The 19,632-nt window shown below is 37.8% G+C and overlaps 1 protein-coding gene across 1 annotated transcript in view; it reads right to left on the bottom strand.

Annotated features, from left to right (window-relative positions):
* Positions 1-19,632, bottom strand: part of LOC150089438 (solute carrier family 53 member 1-like) — a 165,410-nt gene that overhangs the window by 44,199 nt on the left and 101,579 nt on the right. Inside the window, exon 10 of the mRNA XM_090389982.1 lies at positions 4,164-4,343. Coding sequence (XP_090246108.1) covers positions 4,164-4,343 — 180 coding nt within the window. The remainder of the gene's footprint in view (positions 1-4,163; positions 4,344-19,632) is intronic.

The following is a 19,632-nucleotide window of genomic DNA, read 5'->3' as shown; positions in this document are numbered from 1 at the left end:
TCTCTTCATTCCTATTTTTTAAGCTTTGTAACTTGTTACTACATTCTCACTTGTGCGTATCGTGTTACTTGTGATTTGTGTGTGCTGTGTTCTTTGTTATTGATTGCTTATCTTTTTTACTATTTTAACCCACACTCACAAATGTTAGTGAACAGAAATATCAACTAGTTAGTATGTGCATATTACAGTACGTATTAATTAAGCTATGCACGTAAGCGTAAATTTATTTTTTTTTATTTTGCTAACCTGCGGAAAATATTCTTCTGATTTTCATGTATCGTTTAATTTTTTAATTGGTAAGGTAATAAAATATAAATTTGTACTTAATATATCTTTACTTTTGTAGCCTGCAGATAATATTCCTCCTATTTTTGCTAATTAAAATCGCTGTTTAATAGAATTAAAATTCAATTCAAAAATGTAATACTAGCCATTGTGATCACATATCGTATCGTGAATGATACTTTACTATGGTGAATCCATTGTAATGTGATTTGATCATACAGAGAATCAATCGTAAAGTGGGGAGCCACTGTATTTTTAACTATTTACGTGAAACTTCGCATAATTGGGGCAGCTGTTAATCGGGCCAAAATGCACTAGTCCCGATGTGTCCCAAATAACCAGAATCGACTGTAATTACTTACAGGACTGGTGTCTGGTTCCCTAGGAAACTACCAAATTACAACAGAACTAAACTAGGATCCATCCAATGTGTCACTCTACTTACAGTTTCCAAGGCAAGCCACATGGTCAGCACCTCAGCCCTGCAGGTTCTGGCTAGTGTGCTGCCATTAGATTTGGAAATAATTCGAAGAGGCCTCAACTATAGGCTTAGAAAGCAGATCCCTACTGACATCTTTGGGATCAACATAGACATAACGGCTGATCCTAAACAAGAAAAAAGCAATGGCAAGATAGGTGGGACCAATCAAATTGGGGACGTCACTAATAGGTTCCTGCCACAGGTAATCCCAGTCTCCCCCAAACCTCTCACCCTGGTGTGTACTAGGCTCATACACTACAATTTTGGTAATAGAGCATGGCTCCCTCAATTCAAAACTATGCCAACTGGGCTTCACACAGGACCCAAAACGTACCTGTAGTGCTGTTGAGGGTTGGGCCCATGTCTCATGTCTTATTTGACTGTCCCAATTATCATCCCCGCACGGTTAATCGTAACCAAAATAGGACCTATAAGCTGGAGAAATTAACAACTTCTCATCTCTGATGACATGCATCACATGGCCTTCTCTGAATTCACTCAAAAAGCTTTTGAGACTAGGAGAAGCAACCATGCAATAATAACCTAAACTATGACACCTCCCTCTACCTTGAAAAGTTCCCCTCCCTGACTACTGTGACAACTACAAATAGAGCAGTGAAAAGGCACTTAGGGTCCCTGGATGCAAAAGGAGTTAAGAGGGCTTGTTTATTTATGTTGAGATTTATGGCTCCCTCGACTGGGGCCTCTAACTAGGGGGGGGGGCCTTGTGCAGCCTCCCCCATTTGCATGGCCCTGACTACAGGATAATGACTGGCTTGCTAGAATGTGTTTCTTGCCCAGTACAAGCATGAAAAGAAATGTTTTTGTTACTCTGGTTATAAATCATAACTTGAATGTATATTGAATAATTTTATAAAACTACAGACAAAATATCACATTAGATTTATTGCACAACCTCTTTAGGGTTAATGCTTGTAAAATAATAAATTTTAATTTACATTACCTTTGTCATTTCATATTTACAATAGCATCCCATCTTATACCTACCTAAAATCCTATGTAATCAGTGTTTTTAAAGGGTTACCAACTTACATATTGTTATATGCTAAATGATTACTATAATTTTATATATATTAAATTGTTTTAAAGACTTATATGAATGAGTATCTGAGTGTGACTGAGTGCATGTTGGCTGTGTGACTGAATACTTGCAGGCATGTAGATATCTATATGCTTGCCAGGATATATATACTTGTATAAAATCATACATGAGTGTAATGGGATGTATGTGTTAGTGTATAAGTTAGTGTTAATGTGTGCAACTTGCTGGGTGGGAAATGAGTCCACCTAATCTGCAGGAAAAAAAAATGTTTGTGCTACATCTGTTAAGGGTACTATTATAAAAGTGATATGTGTGTGTGTGTGTGTGTGTGTGTAAATGATGAACAAATGAGAACGTCCAATATACGTTAATTGTCATACCCTAAATACATACACCGATGAACCAAAACATTACGACCACCTACCTAATATGATGTTGGTCCTCCACATGCAGCCAGAACAGCTTTTACCCAGCGAGGCATGGCCACTACATGATTTCTAAATGTGTCTTGTGGTATCTGGTACCAACATGTAACCAGCAGATCCTTTAACTCCTGTAAGGTCTGTGGTTGAGACGCCGCAGATCGGAGCTGCTGTTCCAACACAAATCACAGGTGCTCGATGGGACTGATGTCTGGGGAATTTGGAGGCCAGGGCAATCAATACCTGGAAGTCTTCCTCGTGTACCACGAACCAGTCTCGAACAATCTGGGTGGTGTGGCATGGCACATTATCTTGCTGAAAGATGGCACTGCTAGAGGGGAAGACCGTTGCCATGAAAGGGTGTACCTGGTCAGCAATGATGTTTAAGTAGGTGGTAGACATCAGAGTGCCCGGCACATGGATGACTGGACTCAGAGTATCCCAGAAGAACATCGCCCAAAGCATGACGCCACTGCCACCAGCTTGTTTTCATTCCATGTTGCATCAGAGGTGCCATCACTTCCCCAGGTAAACTATGCACAAGCACCTGGCCATCCACATGGTGCAACAGGAAACATGATTCATTGGACCAGACGACCTTCTTCCACATGAAATTTATTTATTTAATTGGTACATCAAATACATGAAATTTATTTACTATGCTCCTAGCATTAGTGTAAATACAAGTACACATACACCTATTCTTACTCATAGTTACCCTAACACAGCCCATGTATTTACTTGTTCCATGATGACCCACAGCAGGGCTTGAAATCCCCAACACCTTGCTTCCAAGGTTGCTCCAATAAAAGCAGTGCAAGGATCACTTTTACTTCTGCCTGCAGCTCTAGTTATCTATTAGTCTGTGTATCCACCTCTGAGCTAGCAGTTTTTCAACTGTCTCACATTGCCTCAATAGCATTAAGTGCATCCCATTTCTGTAAAAAACAGTTTCTCCAGTTAACAAGCATAGAGCACACTGAGAAAAATTCTGCTCCATGAGCCTTCCACAGTCTCTCCAGGGCCAAATTGATTGACAAAACCTTCAACATGTACTCCCTCCTATTGTGTTCTGGGCAGAATTGAAGAAAATATTAATGAATTATGATATCAGCTATATCATAATATGAATTATGATATCATTAATGAATTATGATATCAGCTATGAAAAAATTGTTTGCAAAACACTCAAAGCTAACAAAATAATGGGAGCGTGTGTGGGCGGGGGGATAAGCCTCTTATAATTAATAATTAGACCAACCATGCTCTATCCAATAAGCATATGTATATATATGTCACCCGCACAGAGCAGGTCTAAGTTCACTGAAATAGGTAGAATCAGCACTGTGACTGGTTTGAGGAGCATTCTACTATAAGTCAACATATTCTGAGCCCCACACTTCATTTCTATTGAGCATCTTTGAGATATGTACAGCAATAGATCAGAAGCAGTGTGCGTGTGTGTCACATTCCTTGTTGGATAGTTGGAATATCTACTGCTGGATGAATAGTTGGAATCCTGACAGAAGACAAGACCTCCACACCATCAATGAACCAGTACTAAGACAGTGTTCCACAATTACAATAACAGATGATTAATGGAAACACATTTAGCCATTAAAAACCTATATTCTTCACTTTTTTTAGCTAGGCAGCATAGCAGCATTGGCCTCTAATGTACATATATCTTCTAAACAGAACATCACAGCAAAATAACTTACTGGTAATAATCGTTTTTTTTTTTTTTTTTTTTATAATTCTAAATTGCAAGTGAATAATTTAATATTGCAAGAAAAGTGGTTTGTATGTCTGCACCTCAGTCTCAAAGTATGCCAACCAATATTTAATTAAAAAGCAACTATAAATAGCTTCTGGACGGCTGAATATTAATAATTGAATAATGATAACTTACCAGAACTCTAAGTAGCCAGAAACGTGCTTGAAAATATAATGTCTTTGTAGGATTAAGGAGAAATAGGATCATCACTAAAACCAAAGCAAGGGGATTGGCATATGCAGGAATATATGTGACACTACTGTAGAGGAATGACAGTACACTCAATGCCCACATAATTCCAAAAACTGCTGCCGTCTGAAAGATTTATATTTTAATCAGTATATCACTCGCACTATTATTTATATAAACTAAAATCATACAAAAATTACTTAATATTCAAAAAATTAATATCATACGAAAATTATTTATTATTCATACACAATTAAAATCACACAAATACTTACTAAAACATAAATCTTCAACAGTATAACATATGGGTTTATTATCAGGTCATCCCATACGTAATGGTTTTTTTTTTTTTTTTTTCAAATTGCTAAACCTGTGTCTTATTTATACATGCAGCTATAAACATTGCACGGAATATTTTGGTTAATTATTAGTCTACACGTAAATTTAAATGAGTTAATAGTGTTCCATTTTTTTTTTTCAGAAATTCAAAACAAAATGAGGTGTTAGAAAAGCACATCTGGCACATAATGCTTTCAGAATATAATAAAAGGAATAACACAGCTGCAATCACAAAAAAATGTATATATTGAAGAAGCTGCAAATGCAAGGAAATGAATGGTTCAAAAAGCTCAGGTCTGCTGATTATAGCTTAGTCTGAAGCACATAAAGCTGAAAAATCCTGCTGTAAATGTTCAAGGACTTGCCCAGAACTCAATTTTAACTGTTTCACTGTTCACTGCAATTTAACAGCTGAGAAAAATGTCAAAATTTGAAAAGTTTGTTTCGTACATCATCTCACACTCTTAAAGATTAGGTAAACTAGCTGTTCCCATTGTGAAATTTTCGCAATTGGTAGCAGATATTTCTCTAGCTGTCCTAAAAAAATGTATTCCTTGTTTTGTCGTGAGCAGGTAAGCCAGTATGCGTCGAATCCTTTCTCATTTATTTCTTTAAAATACAACTATTCTTTCTTTTAAGGTAGGCAGAGCTAGTAGAGAAAATTGGCCCATCCTGTAAAATAAAACTATTCGGATTTTTTACTATTCAGAATTTTTGTATTTTCCCACGTTTCTACACACCTAGGAAGAAATATCTTCAATTTGAGACCAAATAAGTTAGGCCTATCATTGGCTACACCTAGCTGTACCTCTTGCAAAAATTTTGCAATTGGTAGCAGAGTTTTTCTCTAGCTGTCCTAAAGAAATGTAGTACCCATGTAGTATCAATATATATGTGTAAATGTATTCAAGATCGGTTTTTCAAAACAATCCTGAATACATTTGCAGAAACACGAAAAGGTGTGTTTCTCCTTTGCTGCAAGGTACATTCAATACGTAGCATTTTGTAAGCATTGAATGTACCTTGCAGCATATGTAGTATTCAACGTACATTCAGAGTAGCATTTTGACTGTGACATACTTCTAAATCCTTAAATTGCTTACCTTAAATAACCTAAAAACAAACTCAAAGTTGATAACAATAAAATGATGAGTTCTGAACGTATTAAAGGTACTGAATGGCAATGAGTGCATGGGCTCGCCTGCGCAATGTGGGGACATATAGTGAGCTGTGATGGAATCCTAATGGTTAGTTCTTTCTTTTAAGGTAGACAGTGCTAGTAGAGAATTGCAATTGGTAGCAGAGTTTTATTATTATTATTTTATTTATTATTTATTTTTTTTCGGAACAAAGGACACGACTGTGCCATCGTTGTTGTTGTTATTTGGTTTTTAGTAGCATTAGCAACTAAGGCCATATTGCTCCGGGGATATGCGGTGGTCATTCCCTGACCTTTCCACATCCTCCGTATTTGGTCGCTCATGGGCTCGAACCCAGGTCTAATCAAGAAGCGTGTGCTATGCACTGCTGCTCCTTCCCACCTGGCTACAGAGGCGCCTCTCTCCCGAAGCATGTTCAAAAAGATCAAGCCTTGATCAGGATATGTTCTACAGCAGCATGTTTTGGAGGCAACTAGAGGGAGTAATACTCTTGATCTGATTATAAGTAGTGATTCTTCATGCATCAAGAATCTGCAGATAAAGGAACCACTAGGTGGCAGTGATCACAGTGTGATGAAGTGGTATTTACTCAAAGAGGTAACTACCATCAAGGGTAAAGGGAAGGGTTTTTGCTTTCGTAAAGGTAACTACGGTGGTCTGAGACAGTATTTAAATTCTATTCTATTCTGATGATGTTACCAACAGCAAATTCAAAATGGGAAGCATTCAAAGAATTAATCTTGGAAGTTACTAGGCTTTTCATACTAACAAAGAAATATTGTTCAAGATTTAGGCCTAAATGGATGTCAGCTGAACTAATTTCTTCTCTGTCACGTGACAGAGAAGAAAAATACATAGGATACATATAAATTGACATGTGACACAGAAGCCTATGTTAGATATAAGCTGGTCTGTAACCAAGTCACAAAGGAGGTTAGGGAGACGAAGGCAGATTACGAGAAATCTTTGGCAAAGGATGCAAAGAAAAACAGCAAAAAGTTCTTTACCTATGTAAACTCTAGAAGGAAGGGGATGAATCAGATTGGTCCACTTGATATCGATGGTTCAACTGTTGATGATCCTGCTTAGGTAGCTTACAAACTAAATGAATATTTTGCATCGACATTCACACATGAGGAGTTATTCAGGGAGAGGAATGCAAGAGGTGTATTAAAATCTGGCAGTAAGCTAGATAATCTTGTAATAACTGAGAGCAAAGTGGGGGAGAAATCGTTGAAGATAAATATAAGAGAGGCACCTGGGGTGGATGGAATCTATCCAGTTATATTAAATGAGGCAGCAAAGGAAGTAAGCAACCCCTTAGCCATAATTATGAGAGCTTCCTTGGACTCAGGGGAGGTACCCATGGACTGGAGATGTGCAAATGTGACCCCAATCCATAAAGGAGGATCAAAGGGAGACACGGGTAATTACAGACCTGTTAGTTTAACTTCTGTTCCAGGGAAATTAATGGAGGCACTGGTTAAAGAAGCATTGCAGGATCATCTAGACGAGACTTCAGTTATAGCTCGGACACAGCATGGGTTTGTTAAGGGGAAGTCTTGTCTGACTAATTTGATTGGATACTATAATGTAGTCACAAAGGAACTGGATGCAAAGAATAACTCTGATATCATATATTTGGATCTTAGAAAGGCCTTTGATACTGTTGAACATGGAAGACTGCTGAACAAATTGGAGCAGTGTGGCATTGGAGGCAAATTGCTGCAATGGATAAAGGGATGGTTGAATGGGAGAATACAGAGAGTGGTAATCAATGGACACTGCTCTTCGTGGACTAACTGTATTAGTGGAGTCCCTTGGGGTTCAGTGTTGGGTTCATCGTTGTTTTCTGTATTTATAAATGATATTGATGATGGTATATCAGGCTTAATGTCCAAGTTTGCAGATGATACGAAGGTTGGCAGGGTTGTTAATGTCACTAATGACAGTACACTGCTGCAACAGGATCTAGAAAAGTTGAGCAGATGGGCTGAGAGATGGCAAATGAAGTTTAACATTGAGAAATGTAAAGTAGTACATATGGGAAGCAGTAATTCCAGAGTAACGTATCAACTCTGTGGTACCACACTGATAGTGGAGGCCGGAATCGTCAACCATCGATGCCATACAGAACCTCCTTGCTAAAGCTATGCAATGCACCAAGAAATACTTCCTTGTCGTCGCTGTGGATTTTGCCTGACAAAACCAGGGCCACCTTCCCTATTGGCCCATACTTCTATCTTTCTTCACCCCAGCCGTCAGCCTCCCTGCCCCCATTCTACCTGTATACAAGCAAAAGCCCCACGCATTGAAACTTAAATACTTCTAAAAAACATTACGCCCAACTTTTGGCTTTTCAAACCCTAGTGCACACCCCATGCAATCTAACGAAGAATATATGTGTGTATGTACATGTATATTTTATATATATGTATATATATGTAAATTTTTTTTAAGGTCCTAGCCACCAAAATCTCAGGAAATTAGGTGGCAGGACCTGCCAGCGTATATATAAGCTATGGGTTCCTGGTCTGCCTCAACGGGGTGTAAGTGGAACAACGTTGGGCCCCGACAGGGGTCCAGCGGCTAAATGACCAGAAGAACAATGGTACATGACATAAATGATCCAAGACGCGCACACTTTTAAATCTCTGGCATTTACAGTGTACTATAACACATCACAATGTAAACTACACGGAGATGGGGGAAACCCCTGGTGCCGCTTGTGACCCTAAATACACTTACACTGATAGAGAATTAAAAGGACCTGGGGGTAATTGTGCAGGCATATATGAAGTTTTCTGAGCAGTGCAGACGGTCTGCAAGAGTAGCTCATGGTGTCTTATCAATGATATACAAGACTTTTTCCAGCAGGGATAAGGAGGTGATTATCCCCTTGTATAAGGCAATGGTCAGGCCACACTTTGAGTATTGTATACAGGTCTGGAGGCCTCATTTTAAGAAGGATGTAGAGCTGTTGGAACGAGTACAGAGAAGGGCAACAAGATTAGTGAACAGAACAAAGAGTTGCTCTTACGAAAAAAGACTTACGTTTTGCAAATTACAGTGTCTGGAGACTAGGCGCCTGCGAGGTGATCTGATTGAGGTGTATAAAGCCTTGAATGGTTTGAGCATGCTCAACTGATGGGATTCTTCCTCTTGCTCAGAATAATCGCCCGAGAGGGCATAAATTCAAATTGAGGAAAGACAGTTGTAGGATAGATGTGCGGAAGTTTGCCTTTAGCCAGCGGGTGGTTGATTGCTGGAACAAACTTCGATCTGTCATTGTAGTAGTAGAAGTTGATAGCTTAAATAGATTCAAGGCAGAACTTGACAAACATTTGGAGTGAGGGGATGGGTGAAATAAGGGGTTTTCTTTTGTTTGACTGATGCTATATAAGCTTGCTTTCTTGCATCATGTGCCCTTGCTAATGCTAAGTTTAGAATGGAAGGATGTTTACGCAGAGGCAAAAGTTCAGGATAATGTCAAAGACAAAATTGTGGAGAGTGTTCTTTCAAATTTTTTTTTCATAGTTCAACAATATGGGCATGCCAAGAGTTGCAGATGCCTCACAGCCAATCAGGTGAAGAATTAAAAGAAAAAAAGTTTCAATGAAAATCGCAAAAATTTAAAATATTCAAAGCAATCACATAACAATTACAAGAAACACTATCAGTTTTGTAGCAAATGATTTTATGAACTGATTAGGTCATGACAATTTTTTCCAAAACAAATCTCAAAAATTGAAAGACAAAGCAGCATTTCTCTTGTCATGAAAGTCAATCAATTGAATTAAATTGATTTAAAAATTGCACACATTTCTGTAGCCAAGCATGAATCTTCTGTATTTCAGCACATTTTAGTCCCTAAAGTGCTTACGGCCCAAACATGGCCATCAAAGCATGAGCTTATGCTCACCTTAGAAATGAAACTGTTATTTATGGATCAAGCCAAACTTACTAATATTTTAGACAAATGGCATCACCAAAAGGTCAACCTGCCATTTGTTTCAAACATTACCATGACAGCTGCTTAAAAACTACTTGTCTTTCATCAGACAACAAGCAGCCTTAATTAGCAAATGAATACCAATCTGTGAATAATATATAAAATCTAAGTGAGCAGTCAAGTAGTATATAGAAGAAACCTTCCATAATGTTGGACTACATTTGCACTACACCATAAAAGAGTAAAGATTGCAGGGTTCTGCTTCAATGTCTTCAATCACAATAGTGATAGCTGTTTAAAGTCATTTCAAGAGATGCCTTTTGGTTTGGTTTGTTTATTTAGTGTTACTTGCACAGAGGTTTGGTTGGTTATTTGTTTTAGGATTTTATGGCGCATTAGTGTCTAAGGCTGTAATGTGCCAAGTCAAGGCACAGAAGCATCTAAGGCACAAATTCACCAAGTGTAAGTTTTTATCATTATTCTTATTTAATAATCGGGAGAAAGATTATAAATTAAAAGAATTGGAAAAAACTTATAAAACATAATAAAAGAAAGAAAGAAAGAAATTAAATAAAATTATATAAAGTTGTCTTTGTTTTATGTGATGACAATGTGTCATGGCACATTATCATCACATAAAACCTGCTTGAGTGTATGTGCCTCAGGCAAATGTTTAAAAGCAGTAAAAGACTGCTTTTGTGAAATATCACTGAAATTTCACATTTTGTCACTGACAAAATGTGAAATATCAATCAGTAAATGTTGAATAGTTAAAGAATCAATAAGATTCACATGAAAAGGGATCAGTAGTCCTTAAAAAAAAAAAAAAAAGTGTGTGAGGTGATTATGTTCTCAAGCCAGAAGGAAGTCTTCTTTATGTATTTTGTATTGACTAGAGTACCAAGATGTGATTTTAGATTTAATCTGTTATAATTTATTTGTTTCAAGAGTATGCCAGAATGTTTGCAAATGTACATGAGAAAAACAATATAATAACAATGTAGCCGGCATAATATGGATGAGGTTAATGAAAAAGTAATCAGCTACTTCACACATGCAGGATTTGTTGCTTTGAATGATGCAATGAATGAAGCTTCACATTCTTCTTCCTCTATTAATCATTTAGAACAATCCATTAATAATGAAGAAATTTTTCAGGATGTGCATCATTGCTTAAACTTGGAAGTGCATTTTGATAACCATGCTGAAGTGGACAATGACAATGTTTGTTTCGGGATATACATGAATGAAGAGGAATGCACTGCAATGTAATGGACCTGAAAATTTGTAGTGATGAAGAAGAGAACCTATTGAGCAAGAAGTAACTTAAAGGATGCCCATCAAGGATTAGAACTTGTATGTCATGCTTTTCAAATACAGCTTAACTGAAAAAATGAATTAAGTGCTATCGTGCATCTTCATATTTCCTTTAAAATATGATCTATCACTGAAACAGAACGTTTTGACAAATTATTTTAAAGTCTGAAACCAATTCTCTTGTCTATGGTTAGCACTTGATATATATATACTTATGTATACAGTAATTACTGCACATAAGAAGTTTACAAATTTATCTTATTTCACTGTACAATCAAAGCTAAACTTACAATCTTCATAATAGAGTACAAATTCCAAATTAGATTATACTACATTGTATTAGTAGGATTACATTAAATGTTCAGACTTTTCTTTGTTCTTTTGCTGATTTGATCAACTATTAATGTAACATCCTTTTGATATAATTACTGTTTTTTTTACATTCCCCTAGGAGGTGTCGCTACAAAGAGCTTCAGCTGAATCATTAATGAACCTAAACGTTAGCTGATGAGCTAAATAAATTTTCTGCTTCAATATTTACATGTGAGCATTTTTTTACACTTGATAGTAGTATTTAACCAGTTATCAGGCACTAGATAATTGCATGATCACTGTAAATAGATTATGAGAGAAACTGACATGCTTGAATCTAAAAAAAAAAGATGAGGCACTCGTGGGTTTCATGCATTGATATTAAAGGAAGCAATGAGACAGACTGCCAAACCCTTATCTATTATAATTCAAGTTTTCTGAGGTCATGTGAAATCCTAGCAGACTAGAGGTTCAAATATTTCTCCAGTTTGCAAATGTATTCCAAGGGTGAAATAATAAGAGAAAAATGCAAGAAAAATTATAGAATAAATGATTAAGGATGTGCTGCAAGATCATCTGACAAGAGTGAAATTATATGAAAAATACAGAACAAAGTTTGCTAAAGGAGAAATCTTGCCTACCTCATCTGATAAGCTATTATATTTTTAAGAAAGAACCAGATGCAAAAGGATAATTTTGATATAGCACACTTAGACTTGAATAAGGTTCCTAATACCATTCCATAGAAATAACTTTTACATAAATTGGTACAATGTGCCACTGATAGGAAGGTACCGTGGTGGACAGAAGTTAAGCTAAGTGTTAGGAGACAAAATGTGGTTATAAATGGCTACTGTTCTGTCCAAATCATGACCGCAAATGGAACTCCACAAGGTTCAGCGACGCCTCCGTAGCCAGGTGGGCAGGAGCGGCAGTGCATAGCACACGCTTCTTGATTAGACTGGGATTTGAGCCCATGACCACCAAATACAGAGGATGCAGAAAGGTCAGGAAATGACCACCACATATCCCCGGAGCAATATGGCCTTAGTTGCTAATGCTCCTAAAAACCAGATAACAAACAATAACAAACAAACAAGGTTCAGCATGGGGTCCCTTGCTGTTCCGATGTTTGTTAATGATTGACAAAGCAACAACACACACAATCTTTGTATTATCAGCAAAAAATTATCAGTTTTGTTTGGAGGGTGTTAAACAATAGTAACCAAGGTATGATGCTTCAAAAAGAGCTAGATTAATTATTGAGTTTGTCTAATAAATGGCAACTCCGATGTTTGTTCATTACACAGACAAAGGCACAGTGGGCTTAATGTCAAAGACTACTGGTGATTTACCAATGGGCTGCCTGTGGTCCTGGGGTAACATGTATGGGCTCAAAATTTTACATTGCAAGTTCATGCCCATACACCACCACAAAATGTGCACAGCTCATTGTTAGCTGCTATGCTGTTACATCAGCTGCAATAAAACAGTTATAATGAAGTTGTAAACTCTTCTGGCTATGGCTGTCCAGAGTATAATATAAACAGACATTTCTTTTATTTTATTTATTTATGATATAGCAGTTGGGTTTGCTGATGATAATTAGACCGACTGAATAATTAATCTAGGTCTTGCTGAAGCAAAACCTAAATTAATTATTCAGTTAGTCTAAGAAATAGCAGTCTATATTTGGGCAGTTGTAATTGAAGGTTATCTTATTACATGTAAAGCAACAAACTTAGGCACATGACAATTAAAAATACTTAAATGTAATTAATCAATCAAACATTTCATATACTATAATAAAATACTGTTACAACTAAGTGAATAGCAGAAAGAAAACTTAAATTATTTACAAAATAAATAACCCTGATCATTCAGGAATGTACAAAACAGAGGATAAGATACCAAATTCTACTGCCACATTTTCAATTTTTCCATTTTTTTCTTCACACAAATACTGTTTTGCATTTCTTTTTTCCTACCATAGCCATATTTATGATATGAGATGTACTTCTTTTTTTATTATTTTTTTAATAGTAATAGTATTTGCCATATATGCAAGGAAGCAATGGGATTTTTCTGCACTGGCAATAAAAATAAAAAAATTCAAGTAGATAAGAAAATAAACAAATTATATGCTTCCCTCCTCACACAGGTAACTATCCCCAGTTGACCTTCGAATTTATTCAAACTGTCAGCCTCAACTACCTCTGAGGGCAACTTGTCCCAACAATCAACGATTCACTGGCTAAAAGAAAACTTCCTACAATCTAATATAAACCTCAACCCCTGTATTTGAATTTATGGCCCCTAGTTCTGGAATTCTTCATAAAAGTGAGAAGTCCACATTCATTCATTCAACTAATCTCTCTCAGAGCCTTATAAACCTCAATCAGGTCACATCTGAGGTGGCTGGCTGCCAAGCTCTGTAGCCCGCATAATCAGAGTCTTTCCTCGTACGGCTGTTCTTCTGCTGATCTCACCATTCAAGTTACATATCTTTGGACCTTTTCAAGAAACTTAATGTCTATTTTCAGATGATGTCTCCATACTTGAACACAGTATTCCAAATGTGGTCTTATGATTGCCTTATACAGTGGGATTATGACCTCCCATCTCTAAATCATCATAAATCATCAATAGGACGCCATGGGCTTTCCTGGATGCCTATCTAAACTGTTCAGAAGATTTCGTATCTGTCCGTATCATAAACCACAGATCTCTTTCCTCCTCCACTGTCTTTAATTCAATCCCACCAAGCGTATAATTTATTTGGGAATTGATATTCCCCAAATGTAAGACCTCGCATTTAGCAGCATTAAAATATAGCTGCCACTTCTCTGATCCTTTGAAGTCTATTCAAGTCAATCTGAAGAAGCCCTGGTTGGCACTGATCACTAACGACTCTGCCAATCAATCTTTATGTCATCTGCAAATTTTGATATCATGCCTTCTATCCCTTCATCAATGTCATTTATGAAAATGAGAAACAACAGTGGTCCAAGAACCAATCCGTGAGGGACCTCACTCCTGACGTTAACACCAATCTGAAGAATGTCCCTTAATCAGAACTCTATGCCTTCTGCCCTGCAGCCACTCAGCAATCCAGCTTAGAATCTTACCAGTAATCCAAACCTGCTCAAGCTTCTACAGTAACCTCTCTTGCTAAAATCCAAATAAAATATGTTGAAATTAGCATTAGTTAGCATAAGTAGAGGCATATGATGCAAAAAAGCAAGCTTATGCAGCATCAGCCAAAAAAAAAAAAAAAAAAACCCTTCCACTTCACCCCTCCGTTCATTCGAAATACCTGTCCAGCTGAGCCTTAAATTTATTTAGGCTATCAACTTCCACAACAAGGGATGGAAGTCTGTTCCACCAACCAACTACCTGCTGGCTAAAGGCAAATTTCCACACATCTATCCTACATCTGTCTTTCCTCAATTTGTATTTATGCCCTCTCACGTGATTATTCTGAGCAAGAGGCAGTATCCCATCAGCATTGAGCATGCTCAAACCATTCAAGGCTTTGTACACCTCTATCAGATCACCTCGCCGGTGCCTAGTCTCCAGACACTGTAACTTGCAAAACTTAAGCCTTTCTTCGTAAGAGCAACCCTTCGTTCTGTTCACTAACCTTGTTGCCCTTTGTACTCGTTCCAGCAGCTCTACATCCTTCTTGAAATGAGGCCTCCAGACCTGTATACAGTACTCAAGGTGCGGCCTGACCATTGCCTTATACAACGGAATAATAACCTCCCTATCCCTGCTAGAAAAATTCCTGTATATATCATTGATAAGACACCATGAGCTACTCTTGCAGCCCGTCTGCACTGCTCAGAGAACTTCATATCTGCCTGCACAATTTCCCCCAGGTCCTTTTCATTCGCTACCACTGTCGGTGTAGCACCACAGAGTTGATATGTTGCTCTGGGGTTGCTGTTTCCCATATGTAGTACTTTACATTTGTCAATTTAAACTTCATTTGCCACCTCTCAGCCCATCTGCTCAACCTTTCCAAATCCTGTTGCAGCAGCATAGCGTCAGTAGCATCTTCCTTAACAACCCTTCCAACCATTGTATTGTCTGCAAACTTGAACATTAAGCTTGATATACCATCATCAATATTATTTATAAATACAGAAAACAACAATGGACCCAACACTGAACCCTGAGGGACTCCACTAATAACATTAGTCCACGATGAGCAGTGTCCATTAATTACCACTCTCTGTCTTCTGCCACTCAACCATCCCTTTATCCATAGCAACAATTTGCCACCAATGCCACACTGCTCCAATTTGTGCAGCAGTCTTCCATGTGCAACAGTATCAAAAGCCTTTCTAAGATCCAAGTATATAATATCAAAGTTATTCCCTGCATCCAGCTCTTTTGTGACTGCATCATAGTATCCAATCAGATTGGTCAGGTATCCAATCAGACTTCCCTTAACAAAACCATGCTGTGTCCGAGCTATAAATGAAGTCTTGTCTAAATGATCCTGCAGTGCTTCTTTAACCGGTGCCTCCATTAATTTTCCTGTAACAGAAGTTAAACTAACAGGTCTATAATTACTTGTGTCAGCCTTTGATCCTCCTTTGTGAATTGGGGTTACATTTGCACATCTCCAGTCTGTGGGTACCTCCCCCGAGTCCAAGGAAGCTCTCATAATTATGGCTAACGGATTGCTTACTTCCTTTGCTGCCTCCTTTAATATAACTGGACAGATCCCATCCACCCCAGTTGCCTTTCTTGTATTTATCTTCAACAATTTCTCCTCCACTTTACTCTCAATTATTACAAGATCATCTAGTTCACTGCCAGTGTTTACTTCATTTATGGCATTCCCCTTCCTGAATAACTCCTCATGTGTGAATATCGATGCAAAATATTGATTTAGTTTGTTAGCTACCTGAGCAGGATCATGAACAGTTGAACCATCGATATCAAGTGGACCATTCTGATTCATCCCCTTCCTTCTAGAGTTTACATAAGTAAAGAACTGCTTGCTGTTTTTCTTTGCATCCCTTGCCAAAGATTTCTCGTAATCTGCCTTCGCCTGCCTAACCTCCTTTGTAACTTGGTTACAGATCAACATATCTATCATAGGTTTCTGTGTCACATGTTAATTTATATGTATCCCATGCATTTTTCTTCTCTGCCATATGTCTCATTAGTTCATCTGACATCCATTTAGGCCTGAACCTTGAACAATATTTCTTAGTTGGTATGTAAAGCCTAGTAGCTTCCAAGATAAGTTCTTTGAATGCTTCCCATTTTGAATTTGCTGTTGGTAACATCATCAGCTGGTCCCACTGTATAGAATTTAAATACTGTCTCAGACCATCGTAGTCACCTTTACAAAAGCAATAACCCTTCCCTTTACCGCTGATGGTAGTTACCTCCTTGAGTAAATCTCACTTCAGCACACTGTGATCACTGCCACCTAGTGGTTCCTGTCTCTGCAGATTCTTAATGCATAAAGAATCACTACTGATAATCAAATCAAGAGTATTGCTGTCTCTAGTTGCCTCCTGAACATGCTGATTTAGAAAACAATCATCCAATAAATCCGCAAAAGCCTTGCTAGTGTGTGAGTGACCAGCCCCCAAATTCCAGTCAATATCTGGGAAATTAAAATCCCCCATTATAAGACTCTCTGATTTACTGACCAACTCTATTTCCCTTTACAGTTTCTTATTATACTCATCAGAGTCATTAGGCCTATAGCACACTTCTACTCACATTTTGATCTCCCAATGCTTATGTCACACCAAACTGACTCGACACTGCACTGTCCAGCGATGTAGACTGGCTTCACTTCCTTGGATTTTGTGTTTCTTAACTAATAGCATAACCCCTCCTCCCTTCCTACCCTGCCTATCCTTTCTGTAGACATTGTACTCCCCAAATTCCAGTTCTGCATTCCTTATATCTGTGTGACTCCACGTCTCTGAAATCCCCACAATATCTGCCTTTGATGTTTTGAGCAATACCTCAAATTCATCAAATTTATTTACCAAACTCCTAGCATTGGTGTACACGCAAGTATACATGCACTTGTTCTTTTTCTTAACTACCCTAACACAACCCATGTGTTTACTTGTACCCCAATGACTCCCAGCAGTCTCTGAAATATCCTGCATCTTATTTTCCAGGCTGCTGCTCATTCCAATAGAAGCAGTGCAAGAATCACTTTCACCTCTGCCAGTGGCTACTGTTAATCTATTAGTCCTTGTATCCCCCCCAATCTAGCAGTTTTCCGACCCACCTAACCCTGCCTCGATAGCATCAGCAAACATTCTTGCACCCTTTCCATTTAAGTGTATCCCATCCCTGTAGAAGCATTCTCTCCTGTTAACAAGTACAGACCAGGCTGAAAAAAATTCTACCCCTTGAGCCTTGCACAATCTTTCCAGGGCCGAATTGATCCACAGGGCTTTCATCATATACTCCCTCCTATCATGTCTGGGCAGAATTGCAGACACTTTCAAATTCAACCCTAATTCACGGCTTTTTTTTAACAGTGACCTGTACTTGTTAAGTAATTCCGCCGGTCTCCTACTCTTAATATCATTAGTGCCAAAGTGTACAACTATATCACTTTTTGTGCCCTTAAAAGATGATATCCGCTCTACAATATCATCAACCTTTGCCCCTGGCAGACATACCCTGGTCCTGTTCCACCTATCCTTTTTACAAAGCATGTTTCCCATTTCCCTGACAATAGTCACCAACAACTACTAGTTCCTTTGGGATCAGCGCATTCTGACTTGGGGGTTGCCGCTGTGTTGCGTGATGCCCAAGTGCAAGCTCTGGCGTTGGTGTGGGCAGCTGAGAGCTTGATGGGGCCCTTCACTTTTAATCCTTCGAGGGCATCCACCCTGTCCTTCAAGCTCTCATATAGGCCCATAACAATGCTGAGTTGTCGCCTGATTTCCTTACACTCCTTGCATCGCGCACATACAAAGACATCCCCCATGGCAGTATCATGTCCCGTAACTGACTGTCCACAAACATCAAGCAAATAGTGCATTTTAAAAGGCTGTGATTCAGAGGGCAACTGCCCCCCCTCAGTTCTCCCCTGAGCCACAGCACTTCCATTAGCTTGAGCCTTTTTCTTTGCTGCTCTGGTCTGAGTCATGATTTCGATTTAATTTCAATAAAATTTCAATTTCAGTACAAAATTAAAACCCTAAACTTGTATCCCAACACAGTTATAATGCTATATTTATGTTTCAGTATCGAGTGTTATCTACGAAATCCCTTTATATAACTTCCGTATCAACTTAAGTATTAATTATTTATTTTTGCTAATTATTTATGTTACGTAATCTAAGTCGTTAAATGTATATAGTTAAAGTACAATTTAATTGACAATGAAGTTCAACAAGATTAATAGATATACTGATTAACTGACAATATTATATTATGTACTATACTACACTATACTAAGCTTATGCTATCTAGTTCGAGATATTTTGTATCGCGTAACAATGACGGCAATTTACGAACGGTAAATCTACGGACATTTAAGTATTAATTAACTTCCAAATCTTGCTGTCTCAATTCAGAATAAACTAAGGATCCTGACTAGCTACTTACAGAAAATAATTTGATATAACAATTGGTTAATAAATCGGCTAAATATGGTTAAAAAAAAAAAAAAAAAAAAAAAACTCTCGTTCAACGGAGCTGCAACTTGTACATGTGGATTTGATACCCTTACCAATACTAAGTAATACCTACAAAATCTCTATCTAAGTTAAATTTTAAACTAAGTATCGTAACTAGGAATATAAAGCTACTCTAGAAAATAAGTTAATATGCCAATTTAAGCTAATAAAACAGAAAATAAATCAGAAAAAACTTCTCTGTTCCAGGAGCAGCAAAAAGCTACGTCCGCATAGGCTAACTCGTTCTCAAACTCGTTCCCTTATTCCAGCTCCCTTAATTGTTCCCTTAATCCAGCTCATGAGTAACTGCGTCAAAATAGTCTAAGTTAGTTAAACATGATTTTCCCTTAACAAGTCATGCTGTGTGACCTTCATAATGCCTTATCTATCTAAATGTCCCTGGATTGCACTCTTAATCATTGCCTCTAAGATTTTTCCTACCACTGAAGTCAAGACTAACCAGTCTGTAGTTCACTCTTAGAACTGCTTTTACATAACGAATACATTGGTACATCTCCAATCGAAAGGAATCTCCCCCAAGTCCAAAGATGCCCACATAATTAACCTCAATGGTTCAATACACTCACTCACATTCTCCCTCAAAACTACAGGGTATATGTCATCAAATCCAGGAGCCTTATTTGCCAGTCAGA

This window comes from Mastigoproctus giganteus, chromosome 2 (assembly GCF_048544385.1).
Source record: "Mastigoproctus giganteus isolate SK-2022 chromosome 2, ASM4854438v1, whole genome shotgun sequence".
Taxonomy (NCBI): domain Eukaryota; kingdom Metazoa; phylum Arthropoda; class Arachnida; order Uropygi; family Thelyphonidae; genus Mastigoproctus; species Mastigoproctus giganteus.
This window is presented reverse-complemented; position numbering and strand designations above follow the sequence as displayed.